Genomic DNA, 20,077 nt, shown 5'->3' with positions numbered 1-20,077 from the left:
TTGCTCTAATCTATCTTTAGTACAAGAATACATTTTCATGGTTTTGATTCATACACACCAAGTGAAGTAGACTTTGTCCAACTTTTGGGCTCACAGTCCTCAAAATAAGTAAAAAGGAACAATTTCTTCCATTTGTGACATTTTCATTTAATACTGAACATGATTTTTTCCCTAGTAGTATTTTAATTTTTTATAAAGGAGAACAGTTTGCTCCTTCACTAGCAAAAAATGCTGAATAATTCTTTTTTCAAAAGTTATTTTTAAAAACTATAATTGGATGGACCAAAATTCAGTAACATTGAGAAACTTTTAACTTTAAATGGCAGTTCTTGCTTTTAGTTCGAGAATGATTAAAGTTCAGAAAATAATACCATATGATTCAAAGACTGGCTTATATTTTCCTCTTAAATCTGAGTTGTTTTCTTAATGTTTAAACCTTTCTTTGTCAATCATTTGGCACATTGAGTTTCCATTTAGCAAATCTGACCAATAATTAAACTTACTAAAACGCATTCTAGAGCTTTTCAAAAATACAACAATAATGACAAAAATAATGCAAAATTTGCAAAACTGAAAAAGAATCAGAGTCTGGTTTAATTTCACCAAGAACTCTATCATCTATTTGTATTTAATCACACTGCAAGGAATGAGCCATTGCAGTTAAAATAATTCCATTGGGGTTGCTGATAAATTTTAAGTAAAAATTTTATTTAAAATTATTCACAACCAGTGAATGGCACAGATATTGAAATCACTAATTCAGAAATATAAAAACAATCCATCCTTACTTTATAGAAATGACTTAATTATATAGGTTAGAATTAAAATATTCCCTTGTTACATTGGGAGCTAAGAGTTTGAACCCATATAACTTTGATGGGAAAACTTTTATTAAAAAAATCTTTCATAAATCCAGTTTTGTTTTAATTAAATTCATTTTTATCAAAATGTATATACTATAATCCCATTGAATTTTAAAGTCTCATTCTAAGCTAAAATATAAAAATCGTACTGAACTTTGTTCAGTTATATCAAAACATTAAACATAATTACGTACAGACAATTAAGCAGCTATTAAAAATCTAGCAAAACAAGGGTGCTGGCTTGCATTTTGCAGTGTTTGGCAATAATTCAAAATATGCAGCTTTAACACTTATTTAAAAACAATGCTGTTGTTTTCAGTACTTCCATCTTCATTCATAGAGATATAAAGTTACGAAAGTAGATTTTGTGTATAATAGGATCTCTTAAACCATTTGTTTTAAATTTCCGAAGAGAGAAATTTGGTATTCTAAACAATTAAATTTAGTTTGTAAATACTAAAATTTTTTAATTTTAATTTTTTTGGTAGTACATAAGTTTTAATTCTATAATTTGAATTTTTTTGGAATTACATAAGTTTATTTATAGTATTTGTATGTACAATCCTTTATTACTGAGTTTTCTACTGAATTAATTGATTATTTTTCTATTTTGTAGGTACAGCATAAGAAAATATTTTAAAACCTCAAGCTAGTGATTTTTAAAATCTTCAACCTTCCCACTTTTCTCCATTTATAAAGTTAATTGTGCAAATTTTACTTTTGTAAGATTTAATGTTATTGAACTGAAAACCAAAGATTTTCAAAGTAGTCTTCACATGTACTATTATGTGATATTATATAACAACACAAACACGTTGGCAATAATATTTCCACTTACATGATATACTATGAAAGGACAGATAATCTTAAATTAATAGGAAATAGAATCCTCATAATACATATTTTTGTATTCAGTAAAAGACTCTTAATCTACCTTGTGATTCTGCATAGCAAATCATAGTACCTTCCGATACACCATTTTAATAGGATGGTCATCATTTGTATGCCACACTCACACGCACACACACACACACACACACACACACACACACACACACACCTATGGCAAAGAAACTTTCTTTTGAATTGCTTATTTGCACTTGCGTGCCCCTAGAGGCTTAATCTTGTTGCTGATGAATATCCTCATGTCTAAGAATTTTATAGATAACCCAGTAGAAAATATTAAAAATCAAAAAGGCTAATGGGAAACAGGCTCGAGAGATGGTGTCAATCTTCTTGGCTCTGTCGATAAAAGCCTTCCTCATTTCATCAGGGCTTTTCGGCATTACCTGGACAGGATGATTTGGGCCCTTTGGGGTCACACCATCTTTTGCTTGCAGACAGGGTCCCATTCCATAGGCTGTGAAGCTGAATCGACTTTCCCTTACCTCATCATCCTAAGAAAAACATGAGAAAATACTTTAGTCATAGAATAGCTCACGTATTTCAGAATCATAACTTAAACTTTATCGTGATAAACGTTACCATTATTGTATTGGAAAGATAACTGAAGCATATAAAGATTGAGTTGCTTTTTTTTCCCCATTGAAGTTTTACTGATTTATCCTGCTCTATCATATTAGTGTGTCCATTAAGAAATCTGAAGCTCTCAAATAATATGTTTTGTTGGAAAAGCAGAACATTTTGGTATTGTCTACATATTGCTAGAACATCAAAATAAATTCAACGAGAAAAAGAATCTATTGGGATATTTTATATTTTCATAGACTAGTTTTTTTTATGTGTTTAAATGTATAAATATATGTTGTCAAAGGGGACAATATCTTTTTTTTAATTTTTTTTAATTTTTATTTATTTATGATAGTCACAGAGAGAGAGAGAGAGAGGCAGAGACATAGGCAGAGGGAGAAGCAGGCTCCATGCACCTGGAGCCTGATGTGGGATTCGATCCCGGGTCTCCAGGATCGCGCCCTGGGCCAAAGGCAGGCGCCAAACCGCTGCGCCACCCAGGGATCCCCCAAAGGGGACAATATCAAGATCATTGACTGGATTTTTCTTTTTCATAGCGGCAAATTTTAATGTTTATTTCCTATGATTTTAATGTTACTTCATTGGAAAATACAGTCTAGCTCAAGAACACTGCCTGGTTTTTGTTATCCTCACTTAATAATACTTCTCTGTTTTACAGTAACCCATTTAAAAGACTATAAGGTAGTCACACATTCTAGTTTACATGCAATTACTTTTCAGGTACATTGAGTTGAAATTATGAATGAAATTCGGCAGGAATTTATTTCAAGTTAAAGAAAATTGTTTAACCTATTATGTTCTGAAAAGGTATTGTTACTTTTCTCTTAAAGGTTACAAATTAAAGAATCCTCCAGATATGCATTATATGTACATGAAAAGAAAACCAAAATTTAAAAGAAAAATCATTTAATAAAAATATGATAAATGAAATGTGTTCATTAGAGGAAAATATGGTATTTAGAAATTTATGAAATTCATTAATGAGCAATTTAATTTAATGCACTTATTTAGAATGTAACAGTAGATGATTGCCAATTAATTGGATTGTTTTGCTCCCAAAACTGAAAGTTTAAAAGATGACATTTTATAAAGTTGTTAGAGCTCTCCTTTATGTAAGTAATTTTTAATGGTAATATAGGAGACAAAAGGAATTGACTCAAACTCTTGAAAAATAATTCTGGGTCTGTGAAAGTAGAGGCTCAATAAACAGTATATTGCAAAATACGAAAATGAGAAATGGAAATTAAAATGGGTTCTAAACATGAAAAGATGATCAAAGTTGATGTAATAATGTGTAAAATAGTTTTTTGGGGGAATTATAGAGTAAGGCAATTTCACATGACACACAAAAACAAATAACTATTGGAAAATAGCTTACCTGCATAAGCAATTGAATTTTGAGGAAACAAGTCTGAAATAAAAGCTGATGATCCTAATTACATAACTACTATTGTAATCTTATAAAAGTTGGAAATTGATTTTTCAGTACTCTTTAATAAGGATGTTGATTTATACTGGCAATTTTTTTATCTACCATGGAAATTTTAAAGCTAAATTATTGTTTGCCTTGAATTTTCTATTCTTGGGGAAAAGTGTATATACAAGAAATTAAACTTTTTATGTAAGTGCTAAAGTAGCATCCTTATGGTTTAGAAAATCATGCTGGTGCTTATATTCCAGAAAGAAAGTGTAGTTTGTTTGGATAATTTGTATAATTTTTGTGTGTAAATCAGCTGAATGCTAAAGTACAAAATAATTTCTTAACTTATATAGACCCATGGGTTGAAAAAAATCCATCTCAAAATGTAAAAAAAGTAATTTCTCAGTGAACATTTACAATGAAGGCTGCTTGTTATTTGAGGTAATGAATAGATAAATTACAAAAATACTAGAATTTTAGGATTCTAGCTGCTGTGTTTAATAAAGTAGAATCTACTTTGTTTTGCCCTCTGGTTTTACTAAGAAACAATTGACATATATCACTGTGTAAGTGTAAAGTATACAGCATGATGGTTTGATTTACATATATGGTGAAATGATTATCACAATAGGTTTAGTTAATACCTATCATCTCATATAGATACAAGAAAAAAGGAAAAAAATCTCTTGTGATGAAAACTCTTAGGAACTACTCTCCTCCCAACTTTTCTGTAGATCATGTACCAGTCATAGCTCTAGAGGTCATGTACGTTACAGTCCTAGTATTTATCCTATAACTGGACGTTTGTATTTTTTAACCCCCTACCCCCACTGACTACCTTTCTAACTATTCAGAAGAACTTATTTTCAAACCTTTGGAGACACCCCCTCCCCCCCACCGTTGCTCATCTCAAAAAAATCTTTTTAAGATTTAAGATATTCAGTGAGCACCTACGTTATTTTCAACTGCATCTTTCCACATAACTGCGAGTAGAGGGTTAACATCAGGTCTGGGCTGATGAATGGCTGCTGATCCTTTCAGCATCATTTCCTTGAAAACAATAGTTAAGCTAAATGGGGAACGTGGAATTTGCTACATTTACAGCACAGGGGTTGCTGTGTGGGGCCTGAAGGCCTCTGGCCTACGTGACCAGAATGTATACAAGCTTGGTAAGAAATCAAGGCTGTGGCTTTTCTGTGTCAGTGTGATAATATGTGCCTTGACGTTTGTCCCTGGCAGTGCAACTCCTGGCACCTGTGGATGAGGGTAAAAGCAGCTGTGCTCTTCAGCCAATGCCCTGCCTCTTGATGAGATGAAGATGCTGTGTCTGATGTGTCGGCTGTCTCACATGCTCCTGCAGGACTGAGCAAATTTTACAATAGGTTAAAGCCTATTGTGTGTCGAGGGTTTGATTGACGATTTTAACCCTGAATTTCAGTGGTGTTGACAGAAGTTGGCTGGGCTTTCCAATTGTTTCAGACTCAGTATGGCCCAAAGTTCTGGGAGGGAGTTAAATTAAAACTGAAGGAGACCGGGGTAACAGAACTGAAGGGAAAGTGGCTCAGAATACAATTAATTTCTTATATTCTATTTAGTTGACTGTCTGTGAAACTGAAACCACTTGGCAGAAAGAGAAATTAGAGCAAGTAAAGCAAGCAGCTTTGTGCCTGTTCTTGAAGTCCACTTGGTACTTGGAAGGATGTTGCATGAAAGTCCACTTGTGATGTGGAAGGACATTGCATTTAATCCTGATAGTACTTCTTTGCAACCCCAAGCAAGCAACACTGGAAATGACTGAGTATCCTGCATCCCTGTCCAATAGAAATGTAATAATGTAGGATGGCTCAGTGGTTGAGCATCTGCCTTTGGCTCAGGGTTCTGGGATCAAATCCTACATCAGGCTCCCCGGAGAGAGCCTGCTTCTCCCTCTGCCTATGTCTCTGCCTCCCTCTCTGTGTCTCTCATGAATAAATAATAAAATCTTTAAAAATTTATATATAAAAGAAATCTAATGTGAACCACAGGTGAAAGCCACCTGTATAATTCTCAGTTTAAATTTTAGCTACATTTTAACAAGTTAAAAGAAACAAGTGAAGTTAATTTTACTATTATATTTTCTTTTTTAACTTACTATGTCCTAAATATGATTTATACATTAGTCAAAGTAACAATTAAAGAGATATTTAAAAAGAATTTTTTTTTATTTATTTATGATAGTCACAGAGAGAGAGAGAGAGAGGCAGAGACACAGGCAGAGGGAAAAGCAGGCTCCATGCACCGGAAGCCCGACGTGGGATTCGATCGCGGGTCTCCAGGATCGCGCCCTGGGCCAAAGGCAGGCGCCAAACTGCTGCGCCACCCAGGGATCCCTTAAAGAGATATTTTACATCCTAAGTCTTTGAAATCAGTATATATTTTTAATACGTCTCAGTTCACACTCTACATTTCTAGTGCTCAATAGCCACATGTGGCTTATGTCTACCATTTTGGATAAAGCAATTATAACAGAAAGAAGCTGGGGCTCTTTACTGTGAAGTCCCAGACAATAACTGGGGAATCTATGCCTTCTAGCATCCTTAGGTTAGTGGACATAGGAATGAAAAACATGAAAACAATGTTGTCTGTGAATGCTAACTTCTAATTTGCTGCAGTTCCTGGCAGGCATGTAATCAGTGACACTTTTGGAGTGGGGAAGGCCTAGGATGGTATGAATCTGCGCTGAGGAACCAGCTGCCTGCTTCTCTCACTGCTGTGAAATTGAACAGCCCTTTGGAAGAAGTAGCTATTTTAAGGGTAGTAGCAAACCTGGGCTGGCCACATGATCAGTAAAAATAAGCCTACCCAAACCACATTCTCTGATTCAACTCTGGTAGACAGGACAATTAGGGGAGTCCCCCAGGGCATGGGTTTCCCATGTGGCTCTCCTTTTGGAAAGGCAGGAGGTTAGGTGCGATTCGCAGGGACACTTTTATAGTTGCCATGCTGGGTTTCACTGATGGGAAAACTATCCGGGCTATTTAGAAGAAAGATCATGGCCAGAGGTAAATCTATTAGCTCTCTTTAGGTAGCTTTTAAGACACAGAATGAATATTAACAGTAGTCCTATGAAAGATTTCCTGGCACATTATTGCCAGCCGAGAGGAAGGAAATCTTGCAGTTCCGGCAGCTGCTTCCCTTAAGGAACCCTGTTAAATCTGCTGCTTTCATCTCAGAAGTTAAATCAATGATGCTGATAGGGAATGGAAACAAAAGGCACTGATATGGACTGCTGAATTTACTCCATCCATTAAGGCATTTGAAACAAAGAGGACTGGCTTGAAGGCCAGGCTCTCCTTGCCCAGTCCTGAATTTGGTATCAGTGGATGGTACCTCCTTCGGCTCAATGCATATTTGGAAAGGACGTGACACATGATGAAGTATCTTGTCATTTCTGGATTGAACTTGATCTTGGCTGTCATTTCTTACCCTAGTTGTAATTGGATGGATGTACTAAAACAAGAAGCCCTAAGAATGGCCTAAACCTTCCTCTATGGGAACTATCAAACAGTACAAGGCCTCAGGAAGGTAAATGAAACTCTTAGTTCTGATTAAGGATATAGTGGAAGCAGGGGTGCTAGTCCTCCATTAATTTTCTCTAGACTAGCTCTATCTGGCCTGTGATAATGCCAAATGGGGCCTTCGGTCTGATCGCTGACCACCTGGGGTCACTAAAGAAGTCACCCACCAGCTTCTACCATGATAAATGGTAAAACCCAAAGAGTTTCAAGAGAAAGGAGGCTTGTATGCCATTTTTTTTTTGTTGTTGTTGTTGTTTGTTTGTTTTAAGATTTTAAGTTCTCTTTACATGGCCAACGTGTGGCTCAAACTTACAACCCCAAGATGAAGAGTGGCATGTTCCACCCACTGAACTAGTCAGGCACCCCAAGGCTGGTATGCTTTGACAGACTTGAACAGGGCTTCCCTTTTAAGGTCGATAAAAAGGAAAAAGTCTGACACTGTGTGTCTTCATATGGGGTAGACCCAATTAACAAAACCTGAGTTCTCCAGGATATTACCACAAGCTGGTTGGAAATAGTTTGGTCCAGGCCACTGTCAAAAGAAAGTTAGTGATAAATGGTACTCTGCTCTCTGAGCAGAAAGTCAAGAGAGAGTTTGGAAATTAGTGACCCATGTGACTAGGTGAAGGAGGCTAACTAATCCAGCTGAAATTCAGGGCTCAGCCCCATCAGTCAGTTTCTGGAAACAATCTGGGTAAAGCACTAGAAACAATTTACAAATGATAAAGGACAAACTGTTATGTCTTCTGCATCCCATTGTGAGAAAAATTACTGTAGCACTATTTGAAATTTGGCAGATACATCTTTATTTCTGTTGGCCCTCTTGCATAAAGTGACTAGAAGACAGACTGAACAGGGTAAACTATGAGAGGTCTGAGGCAGGCAATAGCCCATGGAGCCTCTCTGAGGCCTTACATTCATCCACTCTAGGGAAATCTGCTATTAAAACCCATGTAGACTAGAATTTCTGCAAAAGGCTCAATAATGGTACCTTAAGATTGCTGCCAGGATTCTAGACAAGAAAACTCTGGATACTCTGAGTAGGTATAATCTATTTGAATGATGACTACTGACATTCTCCTGGGCTCTGGTAGAAACAGTCCCCAAACTGAAGGGAACTGGGGGCATCTTAGGTATATTTAGGCTTCAAATATCTAAATATTATGATAGGTAATACCAAAAAGGTATTTCAATCGAAGTAAAAATTATATCATTCAGGAACAAGCTAAGGGGAATTACTTATGAATTACTTCAGGTGAAGTAAATAATACCCATGAGAAGGTGGCCTATATGACAGTGGACTGGAGATTCCATCTGAGCCACTCAGAGTGGTACGGACCTCCTGATTCTCTTCTCACTGAGACAAAGAAGGTCACCTGGCCCATCTTAGGAAACTTATATGGAAGGTCAGGACTCATACCATATCTGCAATCAAATAAAAAATTGTAGTTGAAGAAAGCAAGGTAAGTCTACAAAATAGGCTAACTTGAGAACCAGTATGCATGGCAGTATCAGAAGAACTGGTTCTTGCTCTGGGAGCAATATCTGGATATTCAAAGACCCCTGGCCCTAGCCAATGGCATTGCCTTATGGTCAGGCAAATGGGCCAGTTTAAATGGACAACTAAGAACAACAACCGGGTGGGTGATGAAATTCCTTATAAACATTCCAGGGTAGAATTAAATTAGGTCAAGTAATCCCTGCCTAGTCACTGACACAGAAGGGGACTAGAATGCCAAAGCAGATGTCTTGGACTGGCCGTGGATGCAGCCATGGTGGTGTCCAAGCCATGCAGCAATGGACAAAACCATGACACATTTCTCTGTTGTGCAATAGAGCCACTGGTGTAGTGAGGGCTTGACCTGAATATTAATGAAAGGATATATTGCTTGAAAATTGCCTCCGAGCTAAATCTCCTGAGGATGAGTATTAACACATAGCTGGCAGATGGAATCCTAAAGTCTTTGATTATGGTTCCTGGAGGATTCAATGGATTTTGGCAGATATAAGACAGTCTATCTTGGGCTTTGTTTGTACTGTAACAAGCCAAAGCTGAAAATACTGTTAATGGCTTGGAACAAAGCATTTTTATATCAGTTTGGGCTCCTGGAACAGATCTCATTGGACAAGGGAATACACTTAAACATGACCAGTGTATAAAATGGCCCAAGAGAACAACATAGCAAAGGCATTTAAATAGAAGTTGAAATGAGCAATTGAAACACTTACTATTAATGACAGGGTGACAAGGACATAAAGAGCTGGCTGGTTCCCTGGATGAGTGTGCAGATCATGTGGGTATGAGTTACAGTGATGAGGAATACCTTCAATAAGTTTCTAGTTTCTGGTGGGTCAACTAGTTTAGTTTCTGGGTCAGGAGCAATGCTGGGATACAGTTCTGTTCTTTCTGCCTCACAGGTACTTTTGTGTTATAATGGTTCTGATGCAATATATCAGATACATATTATATACTTGATATAATGGTTCTGGGTTCATGATTGCATTTTCTAGCTCTAGGAATCATTGCTGCTTATGATACTATATCTCTTTCTTTAACTAGGAAGACATCTGTGCTCTCTGTGGGTGAGGGGACAAAGCATCTTGTGCACTTGAGTCCTGTGAAGCCTCCCAATTAGTGGAAGATTGGGAACTTTCTCTGCTGTTTCTCCTGCCTTTTATCCTTCTGCAAAGTTAAGTAAATGACATATGAACTGAAAGCTTATTTCTGTCTTGTAAGCATGATTGCTTTCTCAAACCTGTAATCAGAGCTATAGTGCTATAATGAACAAAGCTACTTGACATTTGGATGTTGGTTTTAATAGAAAAGATGACACATTTGAACAATTTAAACTTAATTGTCTTTATGTAGCATTTGTCCCTCATACAATTTGGCAACAGCTTGTAAGATTGCCATCATTCTATGTTTATGCAATAATGACAGGCTAGGGGAAGGCATTGTTTCTCATACAAGTCTAACACCTGTCTTGGAATCACTGGGAGGGGTTGTGAGATCCAGTTTTCTGGATGGGCAATTGTGGAAGTTTGTACTCCTTAGCCTTTAGGTTGTTCCAATAACTGCATCTCCACCAAGCTCTCTAGGTGATTAGAATGCACAGCCAAGAGTAGAAACAAGGGTTTCCAAGAGGCACAATGTGTCTGTCCTGGTAGGCTTGAATTTTTAGTGAGGTCACACTGTTTGGATTCCTCTCCTACTCTAATTTACATTTTAAATGGCAGTTTTGAAAACATACTCTGGGATGACTTTTGTGTTAGCATTTAACTATTATTATTTAATAATTTCTGCTTTTCAGTAAGGCTGTTTCTAGATAGGGCTATATGTCAGGTAATCTAATGATTTGTATCTTTACCCATTTTTAAATCTATGGGGCCTAAGGATATCCTCAGCAATAGATTTCAGATAATTATATGTTACAGTGTGATTTAGTGCTTCAAAGCAACTGGAATATGACTTCACTAATATGTCATATTTCCAATTAGTTGTAGAATTGGAAAAGTAGAAACTTTTAATTTCAAAGAAAACATTTCCCTTATGAAAATGTCTTGTTCAAATACGTATTCCTTGGCAATAGCAATAACAAGATGTTGAGGAGACCTTAGGTTCTAAAAACATGAAAATAGCTTGGGTATTTGCATTATAAAAAATACATGTTATGGGAAGTAATTTTCAATTATTTCCTATGTCACAAAAACATTAAATGGTCCAAGTTCAAAATCTGACTCAAGATTGACATTCAAAATGCAAATGTATAATTAAGGAATTCCACGGTTTATCATCTATTGCCAGGAGTCTGGATCATCTTAATTATTTAACTCTCAGATTCTTGGTTTCTTATTCCAGGGAAAGATGACAGGCACTTTCTAGCAGGGTTTTTTTTTTTTTTTTTTTTAGGGTGAGGGAAAGAATATAAAATCTGTGATAAAGTACTCAAATTATAGCTATAACATTTTAAAAAATATTTTGTTTATTAGAATTATATTATTATGGAAATTGCATAATGCACACTCTGAAAGGAAAATACTAATAACAACCTGAATCATTGTCCGGTTAGATATTTTAAAAACCAAACTAGCAACAAAGTACCATGTAAAATAGGCCAGTGCACTTGCTTACTCTGCAGACTATCTTGTACTCCTGTACTGTTGTCCTAAAAGTTAACCAACCCTCTTAAAACTAAAAAGACCACCTTGCTGCCTGCCATACCCTTCACTGTAGAATTGTTATAATAGATGGGTTCTGCTCTCTGGCTGCTAAGGTTCTCTGCAAATCTAGCCCCGGTGGCTCAGTGGTTTAGCACCTCCTTCAGCCCAGGGCCTGATCCTGGAGACCCAGGATCAAGTCCCACGTCAGGCTCCCTGTATGGAGCCTGCTTCTCCCTCTGCCTGTGCCTCTGCCTCTCTCTCTCTCTCTCTCTCCTGTGTCTCTGCCTCTCTCTCTCTCTCTCTTATGAATAAATAAATAAAATCTTTAAAAAATTTTTAAAAATAAAAAAATATTTAAAAAATAATTTTAAGCATGGATGAAACATTTCTAATAGTTCATTATTAGTATCAGATTACTATATTATAAGGTGCATTAAACTATTTTATGACTAAACTAATTTCTTTGTTTTGTAAAACTCAGTCATAAAATTATCATGTGTTTATGTATGTTTAGATGTGCAGAGAGTGATATTCTTTATTCCGATTAGTATTCAAATATTTCTTGGAAATATTTCAGTTTTCTGCAGGTATCTTCAGCTTGAGTTTCTGATTGACTGAAGGCCACACAAGCAAATATTTAGACAAATATCTACAATTTTTTACTCTGATGCTATGTGTTAGCCAATATTTAATATTCATAAAATTAAGCACTTTCCAACTCAAAATATAAGCAGTAATAAAGATTAAATAGAATAAAGTAAAAATGAGCAAAAGAACATGGCTGATTAGAAAAGTAAAATTGAAGAGATAGCTTAATTTATTTACAAGTAAAACCTCCTAGTATGCTTTAAGCAAGTTAGAAGGGTAGGCAATGAAAAATGTAAAAACCTATTTAGTTAGTATATAATTCTTTCTACAGGAGGACCGGTTTTCACTGTTTGAAAGAAAAATGTTTTGGTAATTAAGCATCAGTACTGCATTGTGAAATATTCTATATGGTTTTTCATTTTATTAGAGAATTAGGCCAAGACTGACTCGTGCTAACATGCATATTTATAACTAGAAATATTAAAAATAGAAAATTCAAGGGTAGGCTTAGTCATTCAGTTGAATGGTTTCATTTCCACCACAAAAAAATACATATTAACATACATGTAAGATAAGATTTAATTTCCTATCCTCAAAATGACCAAAAAGAAGAACAAATCATATTTTTGAGTGTAGATTGGTGAAGGCATGAAGCTTGCTAGTAAGAGGTAATAAAACATGAAGCCTCTAAGACAGCATGAGTGATGATTTATTGTGTGAACTGCTGTGAGATACAATAGCATTAAATATATTATTTTCATCCTAATGTTTCTCCCCTGGTAGGTGCCTTTGAGTGTTCTATATATAATAAATATTTTTTATTATTTATTATTTAAATAATTTATTATTTATTATATTATTTACACAGAAAGACCTGTTTAAATAGTTTTCTGTAACTTCTAATTGCCAAATAGGAAAGTGACAAAGGAAGGAAAAGTGAATTGCTATTAATTTCCACTTGCATGATTTCAAAGTGTGTGGATTTTGAAAAAAGTTACTAATAAACATAACAGTGGCTTATTTTTGTTGGGAAAAATTGCCATCACTTAGAAAATTCTGAGGTAAGATGAAATATGTGAATAAATTGAAAATGCTTTTCTAAAATAAATGCCAGCTTAAAATAAAATATTCAGTTTAATACATCTGTATGCATTTCATTACTTTGAAATGGAAAGCAGAGTATAATTATAGATGAGGTTAAAAATACTTTATAGTTGCACATCAATTGTCAATATAAAATTCTTTGAAATCTAGTTCCCAGGAGAATTTTGCATATCATTGGTTACATATAAATTAGTTATGAATTAGCCAAATTTATGTTTGGCATATTGAATTTAGATTCAGAAATGGTTTGGAAATTATTAAATGGTAAAATGTAAGCTTAAAAAGATGAATGCTTAAAATAAAATAATATAAAAATGGAATACATACAAAAGGATTGATGAGAAATCAATGAAATAACTTTTTAAAATACCTATATATTTATTTCTAGCACAATATGCTAGATTCATTCAGTGCCAACTCAGAATTATGGAGTGACATAAATAATACATTATAATAGACAACATGTGTAAAAAGCACTATATGTATTTTAGTTAATTTTGAGATGTAATTCACTAAAACACATATGAAATTAGATTAAGTAAAGATTAGTTTGAGTACTATTTTCCTAAACACATATTTCAGAGGGAATATAGCTCTAAGAATTAGCTCTGTTTATTTTTTTATTTTTATTTTATTTTTTTTATTGGAGTTCAATTTGCCAACATTTAGCATAACACCCAGTGCTCATCCCGCCAAGTGCCCCCCTCAGTTCTGTTTAACACAAACTCTGAATATTTGTTTGCAGGAAGTCATTAAATTCTTAGTATTTTTGTTTTCCTTGAGAGGATGAAATTTTTAACCCCTATATATCAGAGTCATTCAAATATACTTTAGTTTGAAATTATTGGAAAACTGCTTTTCCTTAGGCATGTCAGAAATTTATAGGAAACATTTTCCTACTAAAATAATATCTTATACCCCATAATATTCCTAGGATGGAAATGTTATGAAGTAATTTAGAATATAAGGGTGCCACATTGCTTTCAACTACGTAGAGCCTTATTCCTTCAAAAGAGTTTCCATATATATTTGTGTTTGCCCTAAGACTATGGGGCTGAAAAACTATAGAGGGCAGAAAAAAACAATTATTTGTTATTCTTAGAAGTTACCTTGAGTTATTTTTGAAGTAGGACAGCATGTAAATATGTAAGGCAATAAATAATGACAAGTTTTTTGTACAGGTAGTCAAAATGTAGTCAATGATATCATAATCTTAAAAAGATAACCATCGTGCCTTGCAGAATAGAAACTTGATCATTGTTTCTCAAATCTAGAACTCAGAGTCCTTTTTTATTTTATTTAAGTATGTAAATAATAATTAAATATACAATAAATCAGGAAGATAAAAGTGTTAGAATACCATATGAATGTTTTATCTCTGCAAACCGTTGCATCATTACCTTGTGATGCAGAAGAAGCTACGTGAAATGCAACCCTAAATCATCCATTTATCTCAACAAATAACATATATTCAGAAACATTATGGCACGGCTTTATAATCCTGCAGGCTAAAGTAATTATATCACATGTGGGAAGAGCAAATTCTCACCAAAATACTTCCATATCATGCACACACCCACACATATACAGCACTGGAAATAAGCGTCTATGACATGGTGCAGTGGGTAACCAACACATAACAAGCTATGACAGTGTGGGGTGGGGAAATTTGGATACAAGAGCAAACTTGTATTCTTTCACAATAGACCAAAGATTCACCGGCTTGTACCTTAATAGAGAAAAAGTAAGATATGAGAGATTCCATATGAATGCTAAGCCAATGCTGAACCAAGTTTAAACTTTCCTAGGAATAACATTTACATCAACGTACGGTCCTTTGTTGTGACAAACTTTTTATACTGAAGTTATCTTATTTACTTCATCTATTCTGCCAACTTAAAGTGCTTGGGAAAACTATATAAACCCATACTCATGAAAATAAAGGGCTTTGGGTCAATGTTTAGACTCATTTAGATTATTTTGATTTAAAGATTTAGATTGCTCATACTGTTTCTAAGAAAAATACATACTTTTTTTTTAAATGATGAATTCAGTCAGCCAGAGAGTTGTTAGGTTGAGAAAAACAGTTTTCAAAAACTTGAAATGATCAACCCCAAATCTACACAAAGATGGGAATATTACAAAATAAATGGAATGCGTATAATTTCTAACAAATCTATTTGCATTACCATATCGTTTCTTCTTAAAAAAATAAGTATGTATTGATTGTTGCTGAGATAAACCTAATTTTTCATCAGACTTCTTTGTGCATTGTTTTGTAAAGCAATATTTAGTTAAATATATATTTTTTATACTAAAGCTCGTATAGGCATTAACTGCTTAGTTACCAGAAATTTAAATATATTCTCTCCCAAAGAGGCCATTTGTGTTATGCAAATACAAAGCAATTAAAAAATTTTCAAAGTTATAGTTACGATAATTAACTAAAACTAATTGTATCAAATGAATTTTTCCCCCCAGGGATGAAAAAAATAGAGTGGCTAGCTAGGTTGGGAACAAATATGCAATTTAGTAGAAAAATATTAGTTGAATGATTACATATTATTATATAAGAAAACTTAGTAAGTGCTTACAAATAACACTGGCTCTAGATACCTGCTATGAAATTGAGAATCCTTCAATTAGATAAATATAACATGTTTCCGGTCTGTTCATCTAACATTATTTCTTCTTAACCAAGATGTGCAACAGAATTATCTGGGGAGGTATTTTTAAATGCACTTTATTCCAGAAATTTTAGTTTAATAGACTGGACTGTTTGTGATTCCCCAGCTTGAATTCTTGGCTTGTGTATGTTTAAAGCCAACATTGAATGCTATATTATGGTGGCCAAGTCCAACGACCAATATGCTGTAATATAGACTACTTTTCTATTTAGCTACTATACTTGGACATGTGACCTTGTGATTGCTCTGTAATCAACATTTCAAAGGATGCTGCCATCAAAACCAAAATCATTAATTTATTATAAAGAATCTCATCTTAACATTAAAAAAGGATTCTAAAAATACATAGGTTGGACAAAGTATTTTATTTTTGACTTATTTTTAGGCCTCTATTTTCTGACCAGAAAGGATGCATTTAGAACTTCTTTGTAGAAATAAATTTTCTATTAATTTTGGAACTAATTTTGTCAAAACAAATGACTATTTCTTTCATGGAGACTATTATAAAACTATATATGTTATTTTTGCTTAATATATATTTAAAAATCACTTTGACCAATCAAATAGCTCAGTTGATTAGGTGAAGGATAATATTTAAATATCTTTTTACTGAGTAAGGGAAGACAACTGGAGTTTGAAAAAGAGAATATCCTTGGTTGAAGGGAGATGGTGGTTGTTTGGCTTTAAATATGCAAGGGGCTGTGTTTCCCCACCAAACACTGCCTAGGTGCAGAATATGCTGTCTGCTTTTTTCACTGATAACCACATTCCTCTACTTAGAGTTAAGAAAGTGAATTTACCGTGTCTGAAAAACGGTAAAACTTCTCCAATGCAAAAGCTTCTGTCTGTGGCAAGGTAGAGTGGACCAAGAGGGATTGAGAAACCAGAGAATCAAGTCATATATGAGTAAATATAATTGCACAATTGTTTTAAATTGCATATATCATTTTCACATATATGTGTGTCAATTATTCGATTTTCACATATGCAAAGTATCCAACCCTCAAAGTATGAATTTAAAAAGACCCAAACCCCCCAAAAAAACCCAAAAACCAAAAAACTATTTTCCCCACATTAAATCTCAATTACAATATTTGCTCCTTGAATATTTCAACTGGTCTTTAGAAAATAATAAGATGTTACTATTTTTGCATTTCTATATTTTCCTGGAGAGCCACTCACTAGAAAAATGAATCTTGCCATCTTCCTGTGAGCTGAAGAAGAAGGGGCTTCACTATTTACCCTGAGATTCTTACAGGTAGTAAAACTAAAGAGCTGCTTTGGTAGGATAATTTTTTTTTTTTAAAGGAGAACCAAAATTGAGCCTCTACACTTACACTCTATCCTGTTTCTCTTGGGCACTGTGGCTGTTGGATGCATGGTGGGTGTGGAAAGAGTGAGCTCTCAGCCCTCATTTGGGCATCACATACCTAATACTTCCCAGCACCTGGTTGATACATTCTAAATTGTATAGTAAGGGGGAGAGGTAGAGAAGTGGAAAATAAAAGTGAAAAAGCAAATCAAAATGAGGAGGAGAGATAAGTATTACTTTACTTTGGATTCATGATATTAGAAGGGAAAACTTGTCTTCATCAGTCATTTAATGGGAAAGGAAAACAGGAGATTTCCTCTTGTGATACAGAATTTTTTTGTCCTGTGATAGTGTTACAGTCAGTGCCAAGTGTCACAAGAGAAAGGGGAACAGATAGGCAGCAGGGAGGGAGAAAGGAGAGGAAAGAGACAAAGAATGAGAAACCAGTAGATGGGGGTGTGGTGGGGAGAAAGATTATTAAATTATGTTTCCATATACAAATGATGTGCTTTTATTTTCATAACAACTTGATCAAATAGCAGCTTGGGCACTGTTTTTGTCTCATGTGTCACTCGGAGTATCATAGTCCCGAAGTTCCTTCCACACTACTGTGAATTGGGTATTTATTATGATTTGGGAGAGTCAGTTAGACATGACCGAATTTGTTATTACTTTAGAATATGTTAAATGCTCAGTACTGAGAGATCATGGGCTTAGGGCTTTAAAAAATCTTATGAATATATAAATCACAGTAAATAATTCAGAAACCAAAGGAAACCTTTAAAAAAATTAAATCCTTTCAAAATCCTTTAAAATGTACCTATATGAACGAGACTATTATTTTTAAGATTTAAGTATGTTTTGACTTAAATATTCCAGTATATTGGATTCTGGCCATAATTTCTCCTATTGCATAAACTTTGACATTTCTCTGTGGCAGTCCATCTGCTTTTAAATGTCAGTTCTTACATTCACATTAACAGCAGTAAACTCCTAGATATGCTGATCAATAGAAACTCCCTTCCAGAAGAGGAAAGGGAGTTGATGGAGCTTATGTGCACAAAATGAGAGATGACATTAAAGTCTTAATAGAGGGGAGCAAATCCATTCTGTCCATCCAAATTCAATTTTGAGATTACTTCTACAACTTCCTGTGGTCTCCTAATGATGTTATCAATACAATTTTTTCTGGGTTTCATTTAACAGGTACAGCAAGGCACCAATAGCCTTTCTTGTGTTTCCCATAGGGATTCAGAATAAATATGTTAACAACATGAAAGTATGCATGAATGAGAGACCACATAGTTTTACACGAACATCATAGCATTAACAAATAGGTAACCTTTTATGGAAACAATGAAAGGAATTACCTTGATAAAAGGAACAACTTTAATAGCTATATTTGATGACATGTTAAGTAAGACCATCAGGAACTCTCACGTTGCAGGTAAGAAATTATATATTTTGTTAATTGAAGCAAAAAATGGTGTTGTTTCAGGGAATACATTAGAAAGAGGTTGATAAAGTTCTCATGTCACCAGATATGCTGTGTAAGGTAGAACTGGATGTCACCATTTTATTCTTGAAGCTATTTTTGACAACTTCAGTTTCGACTGGACAAAACCAACGGAATATTCATATCCTTTGGTTCCCAGACTCCATTTCCTCTCTGCACCACTGTATTAAATTTAACAAATTACTTTCTGGTGAAAATCAGTATCCCTCCGAACCCGATGCATTTAATCATGTACCTTATTCTTTCTCTTCCGTCGAAATCGCAGAAGTTCTTTGTGTTGTCTTGATACAAAATTTACAGCTGCGTATTCCAGAAGTGCTGAAAACACAAAAAGGAGGCATACTGCCATCCAAATGTCAATCGCTTTGACATAAGAAACCTAGAAAAGAGAGAAAGAGAGAGGGAGCAAATTGAGTTGTATTATTGTTTCCATTGAGAACAAAACTGAATGTCTGATTCTAAATTGTACCATTTATATCAGCTTGAAAAAGAAAGCAGAAAGACCAAGACTTTTTTAACCTAATAAGTGATTTTTTAGAAATCAATTATGCAAGTTTGTATATTAGTCATACATTACAAACTGGGTATGTTTTGCTAAAAATTGTTGTCCAATGAGGCACAAGACCAAAATAAATTGAAGTTTGACTTTACCTTCAGTGTAGCATAGGATAATGCTCAAAAAAATTTAAAGTAACTTTGAAATACAGATAATGCCATTTACCTTTTAGTTCCATATTTTATTCACTATTTTTTTTCATTTTGAAATAATTTTAGCATTGACAAACATGTTGCAAGAATAGTCCAAAATAATAATAATAAAAATAAAAAACAAACCATAAAAACCCTCCCAAGTGCTCCGGTTGTTAACATTTGACCAAATGTTATATTTGTCTCTATCTCTTGAACTATTTGAGTATAATTTACAGACATCATGCCCTGTTACCCCAAAATACCTATGTGTATTTTCTAAAAGAAAAAGACAATCTCCTCCTACATAACTCTAGTACACCCAACAAAATCAGATTGACGTTAATAAAATCCTACCATCTAATCCTAAAAAAGCCCATTCTTATTTCGGCAATTGTCCCAACAATGGCATTTTTAGCAGAAAAACATTTTTCCATCCTGTCCAGGATTTAATATAGAAGTATATGTTGTGTTTTGGCATCGTATCTCTTTAGGCTTCAGTGTCTTCAGTGTAGAATACTTGGGTCCGTCTTTTCTCGCCTACTGTGACCTTGATATTTTGAATGAGTGCAGACTAGATATTTTTTGAGTGTCTCCTATTTTTGGTTTACCTGATGTTTCCTCATTTTAGACTCAGGTTAGGGGATTTTAGTAGGAACAGGGATGCCCTGTTCTTCACAGTATACCATAT

The 20,077-nt window shown here is 34.4% G+C and overlaps 1 protein-coding gene across 2 annotated transcripts in view; it reads right to left on the bottom strand.

Moving 5' to 3' along the window:
• Nucleotides 1-1,981: 1,981 nt before the first annotated feature.
• The window catches only part of GLRA3 (glycine receptor alpha 3), a 170,885-nt gene continuing 152,789 nt past the window's right edge, over nucleotides 1,982-20,077 (bottom strand). Inside the window, exons 8-10 of one of the 2 annotated variants that reach the window (XM_055300334.1) lie at nucleotides 18,935-19,078; nucleotides 16,672-16,716; nucleotides 1,982-2,260 (exon numbers count right to left, since the gene is read on the bottom strand). In XM_055300334.1, coding sequence (XP_055156309.1) covers nucleotides 1,982-2,260; nucleotides 16,672-16,716; nucleotides 18,935-19,078 — 468 coding nt within the window. The remainder of the gene's footprint in view (nucleotides 2,261-16,671; nucleotides 16,717-18,934; nucleotides 19,079-20,077) is intronic. The other variant, XM_055300335.1, reaches the window with a different exon arrangement.

Source organism: Nyctereutes procyonoides, unplaced genomic scaffold, assembly GCF_905146905.1.
Source record: "Nyctereutes procyonoides isolate TBG_1078 unplaced genomic scaffold, NYPRO_anot_genome, whole genome shotgun sequence".
NCBI classification, from domain to species: domain Eukaryota; kingdom Metazoa; phylum Chordata; class Mammalia; order Carnivora; family Canidae; genus Nyctereutes; species Nyctereutes procyonoides.
Note: the sequence above shows the minus strand (reverse complement) of the source record. Positions and strands in the feature narration are given on the sequence as shown.